Source organism: Hevea brasiliensis, chromosome 3 (genome assembly GCF_030052815.1).
Source record: "Hevea brasiliensis isolate MT/VB/25A 57/8 chromosome 3, ASM3005281v1, whole genome shotgun sequence".
NCBI classification, from domain to species: Eukaryota; Viridiplantae; Streptophyta; class Magnoliopsida; order Malpighiales; family Euphorbiaceae; genus Hevea; species Hevea brasiliensis.
Genome location: NC_079495.1, coordinates 101677782 through 101699096, shown reverse-complemented (window position 1 = coordinate 101699096; position 21315 = coordinate 101677782). Strand labels below are relative to the sequence as shown.

Here is a 21315-nt window from a genome sequence, read left to right as displayed (position 1 = left end):
TAATTTATGGAAAAATATTATTTTAAAATATTTTATGAAATGAATTGTAAATTTATATTAAATTAGTTTTTATTTTTTAAAATAAAGTTTTTTTATTAAATCAAGTAATAAAAAAAAGAATTTTTCAAAAAAATAAAACAAATAGTTCACCGCGAGCTGACACGTCAGCTTTGCAGTACCACTCTATTTAACACACGGCAAGTCTTTACCGTCTCCCTCTTTTGGAAATCGTTTGTTCCGAGAACCCTAGCAACCTAGCCGCACGCTGCTTCCAGCTAATTCTGCAACACTTGCACCTAGTCATACTGGACTCCATAATCATAATAGATATCATAGATTAGAAAATGGGAATTCCGTCTTTCTACAAATGGTTGACGGATAAGTATCCGCGTATGGCGGTGGACGTCATCGAAGAACGTCCGAGGGTGGTGAACGGCGTTGCTCTTCCAGTCGACGTGTCTCTTCCCAATCCAAATGGCTTCGAATTCGATAACCTCTATCTCGACATGAATGGCATTATCCACCCTTGCTTCCACCCTGAAGATTTGGTGTGACTTTTTTTTTTTGTTTAATTTCTGATTTTGATTGATTATTGAGCAAGTCTTCGCTGAGTTTTTGTAGTTTCATGTAACAGCCGGCCCCCACGACCTATGACGAGGTTTTCAAATACATTTTCAAGTACATTGATAGGATCTTCTCCATAGTTAGGCCTCGCAAGCTTTTATACTTGGCAATCGGTGAGTTTGTACTATTTTTTTTGAACCTTTTTTGTATATATTTAACTGTTTGTATCTCTTTCTTATGAAATATGGAACCCGAGATATTTGGGAACTGGCGATTTATGGGCTGTTTATAGAAATACTAAATGACTTGCTTGGAAGTGTCAGCGCATTGGGCATTAGTTGGTGAAGTTAACTTCTTTTTTTTTTTTGTTCTTTCTTTTGTTGTCTTTCGTTTTTTGGATTAATTTTTCACAGATGGTGTTGCTCCGCGAGCTAAGATGAATCAACAACGATCAAGGCGTTTCATGGCTGCTAAAGAAGCAGCTGAGAAAGTGAGTCTTACAGATTCTATTGTTTTTTCATATGAAGATAAAAAGAAGATTGAGATTTTGAGTGTTCTCAGGCCTTGAAAATGGAAAAATCTGAAGAAAAACCTGCCCTTTCAGAGCAACTAAAGAAGATGGACTCAAATGTAATCACACCTGGAACTGAGTTCATGGCTTTATTGTCATCGGCACTTAGGTATTACATACGGTTGAGGATGAATGGGGATTCAGCCTGGCGGGGAATAAAGGTAAATTGATAAATCTGGAGCATGGATCTTCCCTTTCCCTATTTTTTAATGTTTGTACGTGGGTTTTCTTAGGTCATTCTCTCTGATGCCAATGTACCTGGTGAAGGGGAGCACAAGGTATTGTCTTACATCCGATTGCAAAGAGATTTGCCTGGATACAATCCAAATACACGGCATTGCTTGTATGGAATGGTAAGTGCCATTGCCTTTTTGTGTTCTTACGTGAGTTCTAATCCAGATATGGTTAGTCTTATAATGTTTTGATAAATATGTTATATTAGGATGCTGATCTGATCATGCTTGCATTGGCTGCACATGAAGTCCATTTCTCAATTCTAAGAGAGGTTTGTACACAGGGACTATAATTTAGCTTCTTGATCAAAGCTTAGTTAGTCAGTTGCAATCATGTGAACTAGAACGTTCTGTCTGTAAGTTATCTCTCCTCTTTTTTTCCTTGGATGCACAGTATGTTTACAGAAGAAGAGAAAAGGTCAGTTCTTTGAGTAAAGGGAAAAAGGGTAAATCCAAGAAAGGAAATGCAAATCAAACTTGGAAAAAAGGAAATGCAAATTTAGCAAAGAAGGGGAGGATTGCTGAGAATTTAGATGATTACATCTTGGGGCTGAATTTTGAGGTAATTTTCCCTTTTTTTTATTTTTTTTTACAATTTCAATGGTTCTTTCACGAACATGATGATTTTATCCATTATCTCTGCAGTTGACTTAGCTGTGGAGAGTTACTAATTCAGTTATAATTTAGTATTGAACAAGAAAATAATACGATTGATCACAATGTTCTTGTTCCCCTTATATATATATTGATCACAATCTGTTCTATGATAATTTTTCAACTGTTGATATTCATTCTTATAAAATTTTGAAATTCCTTTTCTATTTTGTTGATTTTACTCTTGTTTATATGTTGCAAATCAATCTGTGTGTGGATAATATTAGCTGGATCTGCATGGGGTTGTTGAATTTATACAAATTTAATGGCCAAAAAAGTATGCTACTAGCAAGTTTGTTAATGTGGCTTTTTTTTTTTTAATGGTGTCTACTTGATGAGCTAAATATCCAATCCACTTAACCTAATGATATGTACTGTGATCTGGAGACAAATTTGCAATTTACCTGTTAGTTTCAGAAAATTAACTTTTTAACGTTCTACTTTTGCAGTTTCTAAACATATGGGTTTTGAGGGAGTATTTAGAGTATGATATGAGCATCCCAGGCTTGACATTTGAGACAGAGCTGGAGCGGCTGATTGATGATTTTGTCTTAATGTGCTTGTTTGTTGGAAATGATTTTCTGCCACACTTACCAACTCTGGCAATATCTGAGGTGGATGTTTATATGTATACATATATTCTAATATTGAAACACTTCATCCATGTTTATATAAATCTCCCTGAGAAACAAACATCTATTGCCATTGCTCTCTTTCTGTTGCTATATTTATGTTGAATGTGAATTCATCTATGCTTTTATGGTATTTGATCTACTCCAAATATGGTTTCTCCCACTCCCAATGTCCACTCTATTCTTTCACATTGATGAGAAAGATTAATTTTAGTGTTTACTACAGTAAGCATGTTGTTTCTCTGTCAATGTAATTGGGAATTCAAATGTTTGACTTCTGATCACCACACTGGAAAGCGAACTCATTTATTCTAAATATTGCCAATTAATCCCTAGGATAGTTCTTCAGAGTGTGGTTGAATTTTCTTTGAGTTTTATTTAATCAGGAATATGATTAAATACTAAGTTTCTATTCTCATGTCATATTCCATACTGTTACATAATGTTAGTTAACGGCTGTGAATCTAATGTTTATGAGTTTATCCATTCCTGATTTTGAAGGGCGCTATTGATTTGCTCATGATGGTGTACAAGAAGGAATTTGTGAAAATGGGTGGTTACTTGACAGATTCTTTTCAGGTGAGTAATTGAACTATTCTATTTGTTTCATGTGACATGTTGACTGGTGTAAAAATGCACAGCCTTTTGTCTTCTATTTAGTCTTTACTTTATAATAGATATCTTATATTTTGTACTTAAAGTAATGAATCTTTATTATAATGTCATTTGTACAAGTAAATTCTGAAAAGAAAAAAGATCATTTGTTCTTTGTGTTAATTGTTATTAAAATCCCTATAGGTGACAGAAACCTAACTAAATGGGAAGTATACCAAAGCTAAGTAAAGAAATGAAAGAAAGAAAATAAAAATCAGTTCCTATGTGAAAGAATTCAGGAAATTTATGAAATGAACAAAATGTCAATGGAAGCTTTAAAGTAAAGAACACCATTTTCCCAGAAATGTTCATGAAGGCCTCTGGATGGATTTTTCTTTTCACGCCCAAAGTCTAGAGGCCTCTACTTCTTTCACTGAACTACAAAAAATTTAAGCCTTCACAAAAAAAGGAGGATTTTACTATAGGCATTCTATTCTTCCATTATTTTTGAATTTGAGCTACTGCAGATATTATTTAAATTTAATTATTAGGATAGATTTCACTAGTAGAATGAAGATAGTTGGATAAATTACAATTTAGTCCCTGAGGTTTAGCGAAACCTACAACTTAGTCTTTGCATTTTCAAAATCAAACAATTTAGTCCTTACTTTTTATTATATATACAGATTAGTCCCTCTCTGCAATTTACTATTAATTATAGTAAAAATGACTGACATGCCCTTAACTCTATTTTCAATTTGAAACAATTTAGTCCCAAACATTTTGTTTTATTAACAAAATAGTCCCCTCATTTAAACTTTTTTTTTAAATAGTTAATATATGTTATAATTAGTAGATATAATATAAATATAGTTTGTATAATATATTTATATATTTTTAAAATATTTTATATAATAAATATATTTTCAATATAATAACTATTTTAAATACAGTAATAAACATTTTATTTAAAATTGGCCGACTGGATCTTCCAATAGACGAGAGCTTCCAGTAGTTGGATCTTTGCCATCTGACAAGGGCTGAAAGCCTGAAACCGGTCCCAATCAGCTTATTGGCCACTGAAGACCCCATTTCAATGATCAGCCGCAGTCATTGATGCCTGTGGCTTGTAGATCGGCATTGGTTTGAGGAAGACCCGAACTGAACCTGCAAACCCTAATTGCCTGAAAAATCTCTTTCCATCATCTCCTCGACCATCCGTTGCCACCATTAGCCTTATTATGCTCCGAGGAGTTGCCACAGGCCCACAGCCCTTCCTTACCACTGATGGACATTGGAAATGGGTTTTGTATATTTAAATATTTTATATATTTCAAATTTAAATATATTTAATATATTTTCTATAATATTTGTATAATATAATTAAAATTTAGATAAATAAATATTATATATATTATTATATATATAAATAAATATAACTAAAATATTTATTTGATATTCAAATAATTATATAAATTATATTTAAATATATAAAAATATAATTGTCATAACTTCTCACACTATTCTTAAGTACTGGACCTCCAATTACTTTAGCATCCCTGTTCTCTCTATTATTTTCTTTTCTTGTTTTTTGGGGAATAAATGGGGTTGAGGTGGGGAGGTTGCAGGATTTGGGTGAGGATGGCAGGTTTTGAACTCCTAACAACTTGTACTTTGAGCGGGGTACTCAATCGATGGGTTATCAATCATGTTGGCACTTCATTATTAAACCTGCCTTTGAGCTTGTAAAATACATATTACTGTTAAGGAAACATAAGTGTAGTAACTATTTTAGTCTATGCTCTGCATTGCTCGCTGGTTTTTAATATCTAATAATATACCATATTCACAGATATGCATCACAATGGCAAGCCAATATGATTTACTGTTACATCTACTGTAAGTCAGAATTCACATTGAAATTTGAAATGGTACCAAAACAGTGTGACATGGCTGAAACAGCTGTATCACTTTGAAAGAGGAGAATTTACCTGCAGGTAGACCATCTCCTCTCATTTTACCCATCGACAGCTCTGATTCCCCAAAGGAGGAGGAGGATGAGCAGGGGAGTGGAAGAAAGAAAAGGTGTGAGTTGTGTGCCTGCAATCGTGTATAGAGGGGAGGGCAGTGCCATCTGGATTTCTGAAGGGGAGAAAAAGGAGCGATGATGTTGGATATAAAATGTTATATTGGTTCTGTGAATTCTCCAACCTCCCACCCTAAAAAAAATGAGCTCTAATGTCTAAACGTGATTTTTATCTTTTAAGGGCCCTACATAGTCAGTTTTCAACTTTCCATTTAAACTTGTATTTGAATTGTCAATTTTAACTGTATATATAAATAAAGATAATAGTTTTTAATACAAACTGTTTGAAAAATTATCTTTTAATTTTTTATTTGGACCATCTGTTACTTTCTTGTATATTTATATATAATAATTTAGTATCATAACCCATTCATATAAACATTTATTATAAAAAAAAATACTTTTTGTACTAAATTATTTCTTTGACCCTTCTTTGATCGCAAGATTCCCAATAAGTTGAAAGGAAAATTTTACTGCACAGCCATACTACCGGCTATGTTACATGGTAGTGAGTGTTGGGCAATGAAGGAGCCGTATGTTTCTAAGATGAGAGTTGCAGAGATGAGAATGTTAAGGTGGATGAGTGATCATACTAGACTAAATAAAGTCCGTAATGAGAGTATTAGAGAAAAGGTAAGAGTGGTGCCAATTGAAGATAAGTTGAGAGAAGGGAGATTGAGGTGGTTTGGTCATGTGAAGCGTAGATATACAAAGGCACCAGTTAGACAAGTAGAGCACATTGGGTTAGAGGATAGAAAGAAAAGAAGGGGTAGACTTAAACAGATTTGGAGGAGAGTAGTACAACATGACCTAGAAGCATTATACATTTTCGAGGATTTAACCCAAAATCATTTAGAGTGGAGAGAGAGAATCCATATAGCCGACCCCAATAAATTTTTGGGATAAAGGCTTAGTTGAGTTGAGTTGAGTTTTAAAAATTATTAGACACAAAAATATATTGATATTTAGTTAAATTCTTCCTTTTTTTATTATTTTTGCTTATTTTGTAAAACAACTCATATAATGGATGATTCTATTACACTTTCCAATGTTGTTTAAAACGATGATTCCTAGATATGTCTCTTTGTATGTTCATGTGTGTGTATGTAGTTGCAATATCTATATTTTATTTGCATCTTCTGCATAATTGGGAAGTATTTCTAATTTCTAGAGTAGTGGTTTTTCTGTCTTACGTTGTTTTTCTCATTTAATGGGCAGATAAATTTGGCACGTGTGGAGCATTTTATACAAGCTGTGAGTTCATATGAAGGCGCAATCTTTAGGAAAAGGAGCCAGGTATCCTATGACATACTGCATTCTTGTATGATTTGAACTAAGTTTCTTATATTGGCTTCCATCTTGTTTGCCTTAATTTGTTGCGCGTTCCTTGGTCACTTCATTTTCATTTCTGGAATTTCCCTTCTGTTGTTTGTCATTTTAAATGGTAATAAGAGCTATAAGAGTTAGTGTAGTTAGACCACAGTGGTAGTGGTTGGCTGGTGAGCCTAGTGATAGGAGATCGTCTAGCTTGATTCAGAGCAGTTGTTGTGTGCTTGATGGGTTGGATCTTGGGATAACACCTGTAAGTATCATCTATTGTTTCTCAGATAATGAAAGAGAAGAAACAGCGCTTTTTAAATAGGAAGCTCGCAAAATTGCTGCAGAATGATCGTAATTCACATTCCACAAGTCATGGATCTTCACCTTCAGTGGAAGAAGTACGTCTCTGTCAACATGCACAAAATCTTAGTACTTTTTATATGGTCAAACTTTATTTGGTAATTTCAGTGTAATTCTAGTCAAACATGTTTTTAATAAGGAACTGGGATTTTATGGATTTTTATCATCATTTAACTAGTCTGGAGGCATGAATTTTGAAGACTCAATCCACCGTTTATCCAAGGAAGCAGATATTTTAGCTGACAAGGTTTGTTATCAGGCTTATTCATATCTTATCTTTAGCATTCAAGGTGAAATTCCTGATTATTCTATTGTGAACTCTGCACTTTTTACAGATGAAACTGGGAGAAGATGATTGGAAAGAAAGATATTATGCAAAAAAGTTTGAGGCCAAGACCAAAGATGAGCAAGAGAGAGTTCGGAGGCATGTGGTGAGGATGTGTACTTATAATTTTTCTTATCTGAACAATATGGCTCGGATATGTTGTTTAGCACTTGAATACTTCTCTCTTATGTATTAGTTAAAAATCTGTAAGCTAAATTTTACTTGTCTGTCCGACATTATAAAAAAATGAATGTAATAATACCAAATGGCATTTAGAAGTTTTTATGGCCTTTGAATAAACCTACATAAAGGTTAATTCATTGTAATTAAGTACTTTATAAGATATTAATGTCTCTTTGTTGCAATTTTATGCAGGTTTTAAAATATATAGAAGGGATTTGTTGGGTCATGAGGTACTACTACCATGAAGTGTGCTCTTGGCAGTGGTATGTGCTCCTTTGTGCTTATCATCTCTAAACATTGTCAACATTCTGATAGATGGACTGACGAGTCAAGGGAACCATACTTGATATTGGTGTTTAGTCTTGCTTGGTGTTGAAATTTAGAATGATAGAAAGGTAGGAGAAAATAGAGAATGATTTACTTGGTTCAACTACGGAAAGCTTGCATTCACAGACACAAAACCTCAAAGTGTTTCTTCATTCACTTGTGTGTTGACATAATACCTAAGACTTCATGTTAATAAGGGAAGATACAATATATATGTGGCATCCTATCAACAACCATAAATCACTCCTTTATAAGCTTTAATCAAGCCATTAATTTTGTTAATTAATTACATGATTTTCTCATAATCATGAGATTCTTCAATACGAGACATATCCCATGAATTAAAGGAAAATCTCATCTATTTTAACGCTTCCCCTTGATGAGATTTTTTGCTAAACTTATGAATCTATCATCAAGATTCCCTTTTCTTTTTATCTTTTTTTTTTTTTTTTTTTTTTTCTCTTTTTTATAAGTGGGCTGTAAATTTAAAATAGAAACTTAGAAATAGAGAGACAGGGAAACAACTATTGTAAGGAGAAGGGATTCCCTTGTCTTAAGATTCAAGTGGAGTTGATTAGCTGGGGGGAGTCGCTAGACTTAGGTGACCTCAGTAGGAGAAACTCCGGCAAGAAATGGTGGTTGGATGTGATGTCATGTGCCTGCACGTGGATTCAAGGTGGAAAGAAAGAGATGGCGTGTGAACCTCTTCAGCGACTGGTGCTTCTGTCTTGGGCAATGAGACTTGAATGATTTCCTTTGATGATGGTTTGAATATTTATACTTTTGGATCTGTTTCTTTTCAAAAAATAGAGGAGAAAAATAGAAAAGAGAATTTTTAGAGAAGGGACTCGATACACAGGTTCTGATACATTAAGATGGAGAATTTGACGGAAAAAAGAACTTTGGGAATCAAACTCTATGCTTTGATACCATGTTGAAATTTAGAATGATAGTAATATAAGAGAAAATAACAAGAGAAAGATTTACGCGATTTGGCTATTGAGAGTCTGTCCATGGACACAAAGCCTCAAAGTGTTATATTTCATTCACTTATGTGTTAACATAATATATAGGACTACATATTTATAATGGAAAATATAGGATATACATGGCATCTTATCAGTAAACCATAAATCACTCATTTATATAAGCTTTAATCAAGGCATTGATTTTGTTAATCAATTATATAATGTTCTCATAATCATGAGATTTTTCAATATGAGACATATCTCATGAATTAAGGGAAAATCTCATCAATTCCAACAGGTCAAGAGCTATGTCATTGCAAAGTTATCTTTATTTCCATTTGTTTGCAAAACTGAAACAAAAACAACAGAAATGGCTTCTTTGAAAATTGAAATCTCAACTCTTTTCTGGAGGATTCTTCAGAGATTTATTTTTTGAACAAATTGTAAGAGGGGAGTTGAAAAGGATTCTAAGATTGTGTTGTTGTCTGCCAGCATGTAAATATGGTTGTCAACTTTGAATAGAAGTTTTAGTTTCTAGACTTCTAGTTGACAGGAATCTAGGTTTGTTCACATTCTTGAAATGTTTTAATAATGTTCAGGGGAAAGAGTGGACTGTTGAAGGTGTCATTAGAATGAAGATTTAAATTTATTTTGTACATCTACTGTGTGTGTGTGTGTGTGTGCGTGTGCGCGTGTTTGCGCACACCTTTCCTATGTTCAATGGGCATTATCATAACCTGGTTGCCTCAAGTTTCTAAAATTCCCTTCTGAAATTCTTATCAACATAATTTTCAAAATCTCACTTGAGGTCAACTGTTATTTTGTTTGGATTAAAATGCTGATGTTATAATTAAAATTTCCTTTGCTTTTAGGTCTTATTTGCATGGTAGATGATAAAAAGCATGCTATTTTGAATTGTGATAACTGTGTGTTCCTTGTTCACCATAGATCAGCTTTGGTTATTTATCAAAATGAGCACTTCATTGTTGCACTCATGGGTCTAGGTCTTCTTTTTCCATAACATGTATACTGGATTGCTGTTAATTGTATTGATATTTTATGTGTAGGTTCTACCCTTATCATTATGCACCATTTGCGTCAGATTTTTACGGTCTTGATCAGTTGGAAATTCACTTCACACTTGGAGAACCTTTCAAGCCATTTGACCAATTAATGGCTGTATTGCCTGCTGCAAGGTTTTCTTTCTGAACTTCTTCCTGTTCCTTCATGAAGATCTTTGTTAAAATAAAGATTGACCTGATTGGTGTGCATGCAGCGCATGTGCTCTTCCCTTATCTTACAGGAAATTCATGACAGATGCATCGTCTCCTATACTGGACTTTTATCCTTCTGGTACAATTATAATCAGACTTGTAACTTCTGCATGGACATTGTCTGTTCATTTTTTTGATGGTATCTGATCATTAAATTTACTGGCAGATTTTAGGCTTGATTTGAATGGAAAACGTCGTAAATGGCAGGTAGTTGTTGATTCCCGATTCCTCTGTCAACATGAATAAACTATTGATTGTGTTTTCTTATGATCAAAATATGGTTTAAATGTATAAAAATGGGTTTTTTTCTCCCTCATAAATGCTTCTTTGGGTTGAATGATTTTTCTTTCAATGATGTCTTTTTCTTCTGATTCTCAGGCAGTTTGCATATTGCCATTCATTGAAGAGTCCCGTCTTCTTTCAGCAGTTGCTCAAGTGGAGCACGAATTGACGGTAATACCAATGTTACCTGTAGTTTTTTTTACCACAAGTCCTGTGTGGCATCTTTTGGTATTTTTGTGTGTATGAGAGATAGATAAATGAAGAGTTATTCCATTTACTCCTTAGAATTTCATCCTTTTAATGCATATAATTATTAGTGTTTAAGATTGGGATCTGACCTTGTTCCTAAATGTACATGCGTGGCCCAAAATAAGTAAGACAAATGCATGGTAAACTTGCAGGTGGAGATGATTATATTGAATCCGATTAAACAATTGAAATGGAACATGCTGTTTAAGAGTTCGTGCCTTAATCATGTTTGTATTATAATAATGTGACAATTTTGATAAGATAATCATGTGTGTCACGGATTACGTGGCCATGCAGAATTAATGTATTTATGACATGGTTAACTGTGATAGATCCATTTGTAACTTTTCCCCCCCTTTTGTGTGTGTGTGTGTGTGTGTATTGCAAAAGATATTGAGGATATGGTTGTCACTTTAAAAGATAGAAAATTAAAAAAAAAAAGAGAAAATGAAAAAGGCTAAATTTATATTTTAGTCATCCTTGTTAGGTGGGCCTTGGCAAGTTAACTAGTTAAACAAGTTACACATGGTGTTTTGTGTTGCTTGTTTGGTATATATGGTCTGTGTTATATTCTTTGATTTTTATGCAAATAATCAATCTTGTTATGCTAGTATTGTTTCCAATATTCTTATAGTCGACTATCAACATAGCACTAACATGACATACTAGCCTAAGTTGCCACCACTAGGTAAAGTAACATTAAAACTCCTTTCACATTTGTTAGACACGCTTGTTCTCGATTTGATGAATAGACATATCTTTCAAGTGTTGTCCATGTTATATAGCATAGATTTAATTTAAAATAATATGGACTCAAATTACTACACCCTATTCGTGTTCGATGAAAGTTTCTGAGAATATTTTTTCATCTTAACAGGATGATGAAAGACAGAGAAACAGTTTGGATTTGGATATCCTATTTGTTCATATTTCACATCCTCTGGCCGATATTATAATTCAATTTTCTAAGCAGAATTGTCATCCTAATGTGTTACAGAAAATTGACCCAAAAATCAGGTGTGTAATTTGGGCCTATGAAATTTGTTTTTATGATTATCATCATCATCACCATTATGTAAAAATATTTTTGTTTGTTTTTGGTATTCTTCATTAGTACCATCAACGTCATCATTATCATCATTTGCCACATCATTTTGATGTATCCAATTCTGTCGCCTATGTAAGAATATTAGCCTTTTGTTCATGATTAAACAACAGATGATTATATGGACAGTCGAGTTATTCACAGGTGAAAGTATGCTCTGATTCAATTAGCAATAAAGTGGAATATGAACACTGAGAGAGAGAGAGCGAGGGAGAACTGGAGTGTTATTGTCTCTGATTATAGGGTGGTCACAAATTGGAAGTTTGAACCAATAGCTTTTATTTTGTACCTTATCTAAAACTATTGGATCAAGAACTTTGGGAATCCAAACTAATGATAATGTATACTCAACTAAACTCAACTCAACTAAGCCTTTATCCCAAAAATTTGGGGTCGGCTATATGGATTCGCTTTTTCCACTCTGAACGATTTTGGGTTAAATCCTCAGAAATGTGTAATGCTTCTAAGTCATGTTGTACTACTCTCCTCCAAGTCAATTTAGGTCTACCCCTTTTTTTCTTTCTATCCTCTAACCTAATGTGCTCTACTTGTCTAACTGGAGCCTCCGTATGTCTACGCTTCACATGACCAAACCACCTTAATCTCCCTTCTCTCAACTTATATTCAATTGGCACTACTCCTACCTTTTCTCTAATACTTTCATTACGGACTTTATTTAGTCTAGTATGGCCACTCATCCACCTTAACATTCTCATCTCTGCAACTCTTATCTTAGATGCATACGACTCTTTCAGTGCCCAACACTCACTACCATATAACATAGCCGGTCGTATGGCTGTACGGTAAAATTTTCCTTTTAATTTATTGGGAATCTTACGATCACATAAAACTCCCGTGGCACGTCTCCACTTCAACCATCCGGCTTTAATCCTATGACTAACATCCTCCTCACATCCCCCATCTACTTGAAGTATTGAGCCTAGATATTTAAAGTGATTACTTTGGGACAGTACCACTCCATTTAAACTAATGATAATGTATATATTAAAAAAAATTTTGCATTCTCTTTTAAGTTGAGAATTTAATTTATTCAAAATATTAATAATTTTAAATTTAAATTTCACCAACCACACCTATAATAACTAGCATTATTTAACATACCAAAAACTAGGAGTGGGGGTAATGAGTAGCCTGTAGTTGTGGAGACACACAAAGAGAAAGATGGGTTGGGGTGGGGTGGTTGACTGAATGAACAACTATTCCTGAATACAAAGATTTAGGTTTAAAGCTTTGATACTGTATGCATGAATGTATACTAGTTGCTTTTGCATGCGTATTGCAAGTAGAATTACACTTTTTTTTTAAGAGAATGCATATATACATTAATTGCCAATAATGAAACAATGTTTCCATTTTTTTTCAGATAAAAATGACTATTGATGGAAGTATGGGCATTAAGATAAATTGTCTTTTATCCATCCATTAAAATTTAGTTATATTTTGTCTATTTAAATTAAAGGTTATACCTTCCACTCATATTCTTAGTAATATTAAACGCATGGATGTACTTCCATGAATATTTATTAATATTTTTATTTTACAATGTATATTGTAATAAAATGGACCATAATTGATGTGTTTTATATGAAATATCAACTCTTATTTATCAATAATTTGAAATTTTAATATATTAATGATGTATATAATTATCTCATCAATATAAAATATATATCTACTAGATTTTCCAAATTCACATGTTTAATAATGTTATATCTTGATTAATAATAAATTTTAAATTAATTATGTAATTATATGCTTAATACAGTTTTTTTTCAGTGAATAATATAAAATTATAAAATGATTTTCTTATAAAAAAATTTAGACACATTACTAATAAAACCGTCTTGCTCAATAAGACTATGTATGACAATTGTTGCGAATATACTATATAGTTTCCATCATTGAGGTTTAGACAAATATATTTATACACAACGATTAAGCCCCCAAACTAGTTGAGGTTGGTTATATGGATTTTTTTTTTTGTCATTCTACTTTGTTTTGTCCATCTTACTTCTACTTAGTCTAAAATTTTTACTCTCACATGTTCTTCACAACTCTAACTTTTGATTAACTTCTTCACTAGTTTCATCTACCAGGATTTTCAGTTTTTTTATTAGCAAGAAAGAAACTCTTGACACCATAATATTCTTATTACCACTTTTTTTTTTTTAATATTCTTTTTTATTTTCTTGTCAAATTTCAAATTAGATTCAGTTTTTTTTTTTTTTTCCCTCCCTGGTTCATCTACCCCACCTGATAACTGCACCCATACTCCATAGCTGCATCCTCTCACTTTTTTGACAAAGAAAATGTGGCATTGTGCCATAAAGCCATTGAGACATTGACATATTTCCAACTTTCTATTTTCTTGGAGAATTCCTATAATAGAGTATGCAACATTATTTTAATACAATTGTTGGGATTCAAGAAACAAGATCTTTGAGTTTCTTCTTGAGTTCCTCAAATTGTATGATGTATGATTCAGTAATTTCAAGCTTCCTCATTCTGCCAAATATTACATTTAGCTTATAGCAGTGCCTACTGTTCCTGGAATTTTTTTTGTTATGTTTTTATGAAAAGTGCTTATAGTTCTATTTCCTAGTAGTATTTTTTTCCTGGGAAATTATTTGCTTCTTGATGAAAAATGTGACATGATTTTCAATTTTGATGGTATTTCAAAACTGTATTACTGACTAGAATCTGTTCTCATAATTATGAAGCGGTGGAATGAATGGATTTATTTGTAATTCTGATAAATCTGTGTGGCCTGCGGAAGTATATTCACCAATTGAAAGCATGCAGATGATTGCAAATAATGAAGTCATGTAAGTTTCTGGATTTGGTACTTTTGCTTTCCTGCAGAGCTATCCTTATTTTTTTAGGAACTATTGTTTGCAGATCTATCTCATACAAGTACCCAGTGTTTCATTGTCATATCTCAAAACTACCAGAGGAAGTGATCTTGCCTGGCAAGGTATGTGATTCATTTTTTTTTTGCCTGAAATTTCATGAATAAATTTTAACTTGATTGTTTTTTCCCTGCCAGTCTGTGGGCGAACAGGAAATTTCACCACCACATATTTGGCATGAGACAGTTGTTTCCAAAGGGGTATCTTCTAGAAGGTATGTAGTTTCAATCGTATAAAGAAAGAATATTAACTAGTCAAAAATTCTCTTGGTTCATGATGAAACATAGCCAAGTTTAGAAAGAACTTGATGAATATACTATATTATATTCCCTTTTTGTAGTTTCATTTGTTGTTGAGCACTTGAGCTCAATAGTTTTTTTTTTGATCTTTTCCTTTTTCCCTAAAGTAATCATGTTAGATGAGGATATCTGGACACAAATACTTCACTTTGCTAATTAAGATTAATGAGGAAAACTACGAAAATTTTAGAAGATATGTGAGTTGACACCTGTACAAGTTCCTGCATTTGATACTTATACCCATGTCTGGGTAAACATAGGTGGGACATATTGGAACTTTCATAAGCACACGTCACTTCAATGCATTTATAGATGGTTCATATTTTTTAAGAAGAAAGGTGTTTTCCAACTTGCATGTATATTTGTGAAAATAACTAAATTCTGTTCTTTGCCACTTTGGGCTAGTTCAAGTGGGGATGGAGATTGTGGTAGTCCGGATAGAGATCATAGGCCTGAGCCATAGTGCTGTTCTACTGCACTTAAAAAGTTAAATAAATAGAAGATCTGTCCTAAGATTGGATAAAGGTTTTGGAGTTCCATTTGCTGATATTAATTGGTTTGTGGAACATTTTGTTATTTTATTAGTTTCTGTATTGCTCATTTCTTGCTAAATGTTGGTGTATTTTCCTTTTTGGTAGGCCAATCCCAAAGTCCATTTCAGGTCCCCATCTGGCAAATTTGGCTCATCGACTTGTGTCTTCGTGTTATCCCGCCAAACAAGAAGATATCTGTGGATACAAGGGACCTGGTTTCCGTGTAGATGCATATAGATTGGGGGGAATCCGAACAAAAGTTAATGCCTGGAAAAAGAAATGGAGCAAAGATAATAAGAACTTCATTGATGACAGATTTAAAGAAAGAAGAAGTGAAGGTGAAGGTGTTCCACACAACACAGAGAAATTGAAGCAGAGCATTCTTAGTGAACGGAGAGATGGTAACCATGCAGGTGATGATGGAGTTAAGGAAATAAGAATAGAAATTCAATCTAAAAAAGCGAAAAGGAGATTAAGGAAAAGAAAACGGAGTGAAGGTTTTGGTGTCCCAGATAACAATGTTGTGGAGTTGGAGCATTCCATTCATAGGAATCACTCAAAATGTGAGACTCAGAAAATGGATAAATGCACCAATGTTGAGAAGCTAGGGAGTTGCATTGTCGGGGAGAAGAGGCAAGGTTATGATGTTCATGTAGGCACAGAAGGGGAAGTGGAAATAAAGAAACAGGTGAAATCCAAGAAAAGAAAACGAAGGTCTAGTAGAAGGAGACAGATTGAAGCTGATGATATCTATGCTTTTAGGGAACAAAGAAGCCATGCAAGTGACCAGCTTGGAAAGCAGATAGATGGCAATGCTCATAAGGTAGGAGCTAATGGACTAGAAATACAGCCTTCAATTGAACTGGAAGCACAAGCACAAATCAAATCCAAGAAGAAGAAACGGAGATCAAAAGCAAGAAACATCCTAAACAACAGTCTGGAGCAATTGGAGTCTTGTGTTCTGAGCAAGCAAGTTGGCTGTGATGGTAATGTTGTAGGTGCAAGTGGACTGGTGGCCCTCTCCAATGGAAAGGAAAAGAAACAGATTGATGGCAGCCCAAATAACAGTCTTGACAAAGTGGATGTTGGTGTTTTAGAGGAACCAGGAGGTGGTTCTAGTGACCATGTTGGTGTGGGTGCAGCTGCAGAAATTAATACAGCAGTCAAATCCAGGAAGAGGAAACCGAGATCCAAGAAAAGGAGAAAAACTGAAGATCATGCTCTCCCCATGTTGGAGTCTAGTGTTCTGAGCAGCTGTGATGGTAACATTGTAGGTGCAAGTGGACTGGTGTCCCCCTCCGAGGGCTCGGAAAAGAAACAACTTGATGGCCTCCCCAATAAGAAGAGTCTTGAGAAAGTTGGGGTTGGTGTTTTCAGGGAACAGGAAGGTGGTTCTGGTGACCATGTTGGTGTAATTGCAGCAGCAGAAATTAATACAGATATCAAAACCAGGAAGAGGAAACCGAGATCCAAGAAAAGGAGAAAAATTGAAGATCATGCACTCCCCATATTGGATTCTGGTGTTCTGGGCAAGCGGGTTGGCTGTGATGGTAACATTTTAGGTGCAAGTGGACTGGTGGCCCCCTCCAATGGGTTGGAAAAAGAACAACTCGATGGCATCCCAACTAAGAGTCTTGAGCAAGTTCGGGCTGGTGTTTTCGGGGTACAGGGAGGTGGTTCCTGTGACCATGGTGGTGTAGGTGTTGCAGCAGAAACTAATACCAATGTCAAATCCAGGAAGAGGAAACCGAGATCTAAGAGAAGGAGAAAAATTGAAGATAATGCTCTGAGCAAGCCGGTTGGCTGTGATGGTAACGTTGTAGGTGCAAGTGGACTGGTGGCCCTCTCCGAGAGGTTGGAAGAGAAACAACTAGATAGCATCCCGAATAACAGTCCTGTGGAAGTGGAGGCTGTTGTTTTCAGGGAACGGGGAGGTGGTTCTGGAGACCATGTTGGTGTAGGTTCAGCAGCAGAAATTAATAGAGAGGTCAAATCCAGGAAGAGGAAGTCGAAATCCAAGAGGAGGAAAAAAATTGAAGATCATGCTCTCCCCATGTTGGATTCTGGTGTTCTGAGCAAGCAGGTATGCTGTGATGGTAACATTGTGGGTGTAAGTGGACTGGTGGCCTCCAAGTGGCCGGAAAAGAAACAACTCGATGGCATCCCAAATAACGGTCTTGAGGAAGTGGAAGCTGGTGTTTTCAGGGAACAGGGAGGTGGTTCTGGTGACCATTTTGGCGTAGGTGCAACAGTGGAAATTAATACACAAATCAAATCCAAGAAAAGGAAACCGAGATCCAAGAAAAGGAGAAGTGAGGATCATGCTCTCCCCATAATGGAATCTGGTGTTCTTAGCAAGCATGTTGGGTGTGATGGTCATATTGTAGATGCAAGCGGACCAGCTGGCCACCTTCAATACGGAGAAAAAGAAACTTGATGGTATCCTGAATGATCTAGGAAGTGGAGGCTGGTGTTGTCAGGAAAGAGGGAGGTGGCTTTGTTGACCACGTTGGTGTAGGTGCAGCAGCAGAAATTGGTAAAGAAGCCCAATCCAGGAAGAGGAAAGAGAGATCCAAGAAAAGGAGGATTGAAGATGGTGCCTCTCCCAAATGGCATCTAGAAATTGGATGGTCTCGTCTTTGTGAGCAGAGAAAGTGATCCCATCTATTACAATTTTGAGAATTTGATAGCTGGATTGCTTGTTGAATTATAGACGTGGCTCTGCACTGTAGGGCATTGTCATTACAAAGAAAGTTTGGCAGCAGAAATGAGGTCTGATTTTTTTAAAAGCAGATAATCTGAGTGGAACCAAATTTGTGTTGCACTTAAATGATGTGGGAAGCCAAATCTGTATTCTAATATTGCGAGTGTGCCTCCGGGTGCACCTCGAAAGCTTATAGATTCATTTGTTGGATTCTGGTTTTGCTCTTTATTAGAAAGAAAACTGGAAAAGAAAACTTTTCATTTGAAAAGTTTTAAACTCAGTGAACTGAATGATTTTCAAGCAATTCGCAGTTGCATCATATTACGCGCATGATTGTAGGCTACAATTTTCTTTGAAGTCATTTCTTGTTCTCTCGTCTATCTTCATTTAGGGGAAAAAAATAAAAATAAAAAGAAAAACTACGTGTGCTGCTCTGTTGTACTAGTTGATTTAGAGAGAATTCCAAGTGGAAGCAAAACAGCTTATTTAGTCTCACCTTCCCCATCGAGAAAGGATAAGCAAGCCAACAATTGTCAGACATGAAGCAGCTACTACTGAAACGACAAGCACAAATGCATACGCAAGATTTGGAAACCTGAAATAGTTTTGAATCTGCTTCATTCCCCTGTCGATAAGTGGTGCTAAGGCTGCAGCTCCAGCTACTCGAAACGGCCTGGTGATGTTTTTCCCAGTCCACATCAAAATTACAATCTGAGGTTTTCAAGAAAACCTTATTAACTAATAGCAAAGAAGATAACTTATCTTCCTTGCTCTTAGGAGAAATTTGAAGATCATTGCAAAAGCATACAATAACAAATGAAATGATGGATTAGAACTCAGGCATATCAATTAATCAACAATTTCTGCAACACTTTTCACCAAAATGATAATATTAACACCTTCACTAATATATTCAAGTTAATGGTCTGAGAAGAACACAACCAAGGTTATATGTAACTCTGAATCGTTACATTATATCCTGCACCAATCCCTCCTCCCCACCCCGCCCCTCTTCTTATTCCGTTGTTCCCACATCAATGATTTCTGATTTAGTATTGGACCAAACATACCAAACTATGCACCATGCATTCTTAGAATTATAAGTGAAAAGAATTAAAGGCTTGGAGATTACCATTTTCATCTCGCAGCAATGAAATTAAACAGAATATTATAGAAACACATCAATGAAAATTAAGAATATTACCCCTAAAAGTGCTTGGAGATTGGCGGCAGGATTCTTTTCTGTGCTCTTTTCATACCCAAGGAAAGCAAGCACAAAGATAGTGGTATAGGTGATGGCATCAAACAACCCACACGCAAGTACAGCTGCAAGCCCAAGCTTTGCAAGTTTTGAACTCATTTCAGCAGAATTAGCCTGACATAAATGCAAACAAGATTATACGTCCAAATGGGCCTCTTCTTGCTTTTTTTTTTTTTTTTTTTTACTTTAATAATCACCGTCAAGCAATTGTCCTTTTTTTCTCTGTGCTCTTCCTGTTCTTTAAGAATCAGTGAAAAAAATTCAAATTTCTATTAAAATGTCACATTTTCTTGTAAACCAAACAGCTATTTCAAGTCGGGATTCTAAGCATTAAGGTAGAAATCAAGAAGTATAACCTCACCTCCCATTTCCTCCAGAATCCGTTGCTCTGCTGACTCTATCCACAAAATAGCATAGCACGTCCTCAAATAAGCATCGAGGCATAATAGTCTTTATATAGCGAGTGCGAGAGAGAGAGAGAGAGAGAGAGAGAGAAGCACCTGTAATTGTTGCTCTGGAGGGAGATTTTCTCCAGCAGCTCCTTGATTGAGAGAGCAGCTAATAGACAAAGTTTATTTGGGATGGAAATAGTATGGGAAGTGAAAGCGAGGTTGAATTCCAATTCCAAGATAATTATGACATACAATACTATTCAAATTATACCACAATGAGGATGAGGCAGTGGCAGTGCTATTCTTGATCATGCTCCTGGAGCTGGTATTGTGGCTGAAAAGCATCTGGGTACAAGGACTCCATCTCCATGGAAGCATCTTTACCTCTTACAGTGCTCTATCATACTACTAGGACAAGATCGAGTTATAATTAAATTTTAATAAATAAATTATTTATAAAAGAAAAGTAGTAAAGGCCCATTTGCCAGACCCTGTATCTGCAGCCCAGCCCACAAAACTATGCAGGCAGGCCTTTACCCATTGCTACTATATTTCCTATTTCTATCTGTGATGACATCTTATCAATTTCAAAGACAATAATCATGTTTGACATTGAATTTTAGAATCTGAAATTATTTTTTTAAATAAAAGTATCATTTTAAATATTATTGAAAAAAATAATTTAAAAAAAATTATTTTATTATTTTAATTTTTTTATGACTAAAACTGATTAAATTTAATTTTTAATTATTTTTTAACGCTCTCTAACTAGTATATTTAAAAAAGTGATTTTCTCAACAGCAATGCTAAGCAGGCCTAATATCTTAACGCGTAAATCTCCTTTTTCTCAAACATACAGTGGAACTTAGAGAATGGATGAGATATTTTTGGGTATTCAATCCAATTAAATTTTAATAGAATAAATTCAGGCAAGTATGTAATGAGTTTATGATTAGTTGGAATTTAATGTATCATAATTTTAAATAATAATTATTAATATATCCATGAATTTTATTTTAAAAATCTCATGACACTCTGAATTTTTAAAATATCTCATAATACACTTCAACTCCTGTAAATGTCTCATAACAAATATCAATTATTGTAAAAATAGAATTTAAATATTATTTGCATTTTAGTCAGCAGATTATCATGTCAATGCAATTAGAGTTTACACTTTAGGTATTTTAAATATATCTTAATTTTACTTTACAAGAATTGAAATGTGTCATGAAACATTTTAAAAGTAGATGTAAAAGATTTTTTTTTATAAATAAAATTTAGATATTAATTGGTATATTCAGTCTTTATAGAATAATTTTAAATAAGTTAAATCTAAATCCTGATTATTAATTTATGAAACTATTAAATTAGTCAACTCGTGATCATATTCAAAGAGTTGATTACAAACTTATAAATGAACTAACTTAAAAACTTAACAAACTGAATTGAGTTGAACTGAGTTGATC

At 34.5% G+C, this 21315-nt stretch overlaps 2 protein-coding genes across 2 annotated transcripts; one reads left to right on the top strand and one right to left on the bottom strand.

Annotated features, from left to right (window-relative positions):
* The first annotated feature begins 204 nt into the window (after window positions 1-204).
* LOC110668720 (5'-3' exoribonuclease 2) lies at window positions 205-18512 on the top strand. The gene is made up of 23 exons (XM_021830044.2): window positions 205-548; window positions 635-737; window positions 978-1054; window positions 1126-1296; window positions 1369-1488; window positions 1578-1640; window positions 1763-1930; window positions 2472-2636; window positions 3156-3233; window positions 6553-6630; window positions 6942-7052; window positions 7193-7261; window positions 7350-7445; window positions 7715-7785; window positions 9885-10013; window positions 10094-10170; window positions 10258-10298; window positions 10470-10544; window positions 11500-11639; window positions 14469-14573; window positions 14647-14722; window positions 14795-14871; window positions 15595-18512. Exons 1-23 carry the CDS (start codon window positions 345-347, stop codon window positions 17924-17926), a joined length of 4626 nt encoding a protein of 1541 aa, XP_021685736.2. The 5' UTR covers window positions 205-344; the 3' UTR covers window positions 17927-18512.
* On the bottom strand, window positions 18484-20366 carry LOC110668721 (uncharacterized). The gene is made up of 5 exons (XM_021830046.2): window positions 20118-20366; window positions 19955-20012; window positions 19816-19851; window positions 19398-19568; window positions 18484-18904 (listed from the first exon to the last, which is right to left on the bottom strand). Exons 1-5 carry the CDS (start codon window positions 20222-20224, stop codon window positions 18686-18688), a joined length of 591 nt encoding a protein of 196 aa, XP_021685738.2. The 5' UTR covers window positions 20225-20366; the 3' UTR covers window positions 18484-18685.
* Window positions 20367-21315: the final 949 nt, after the last annotated feature.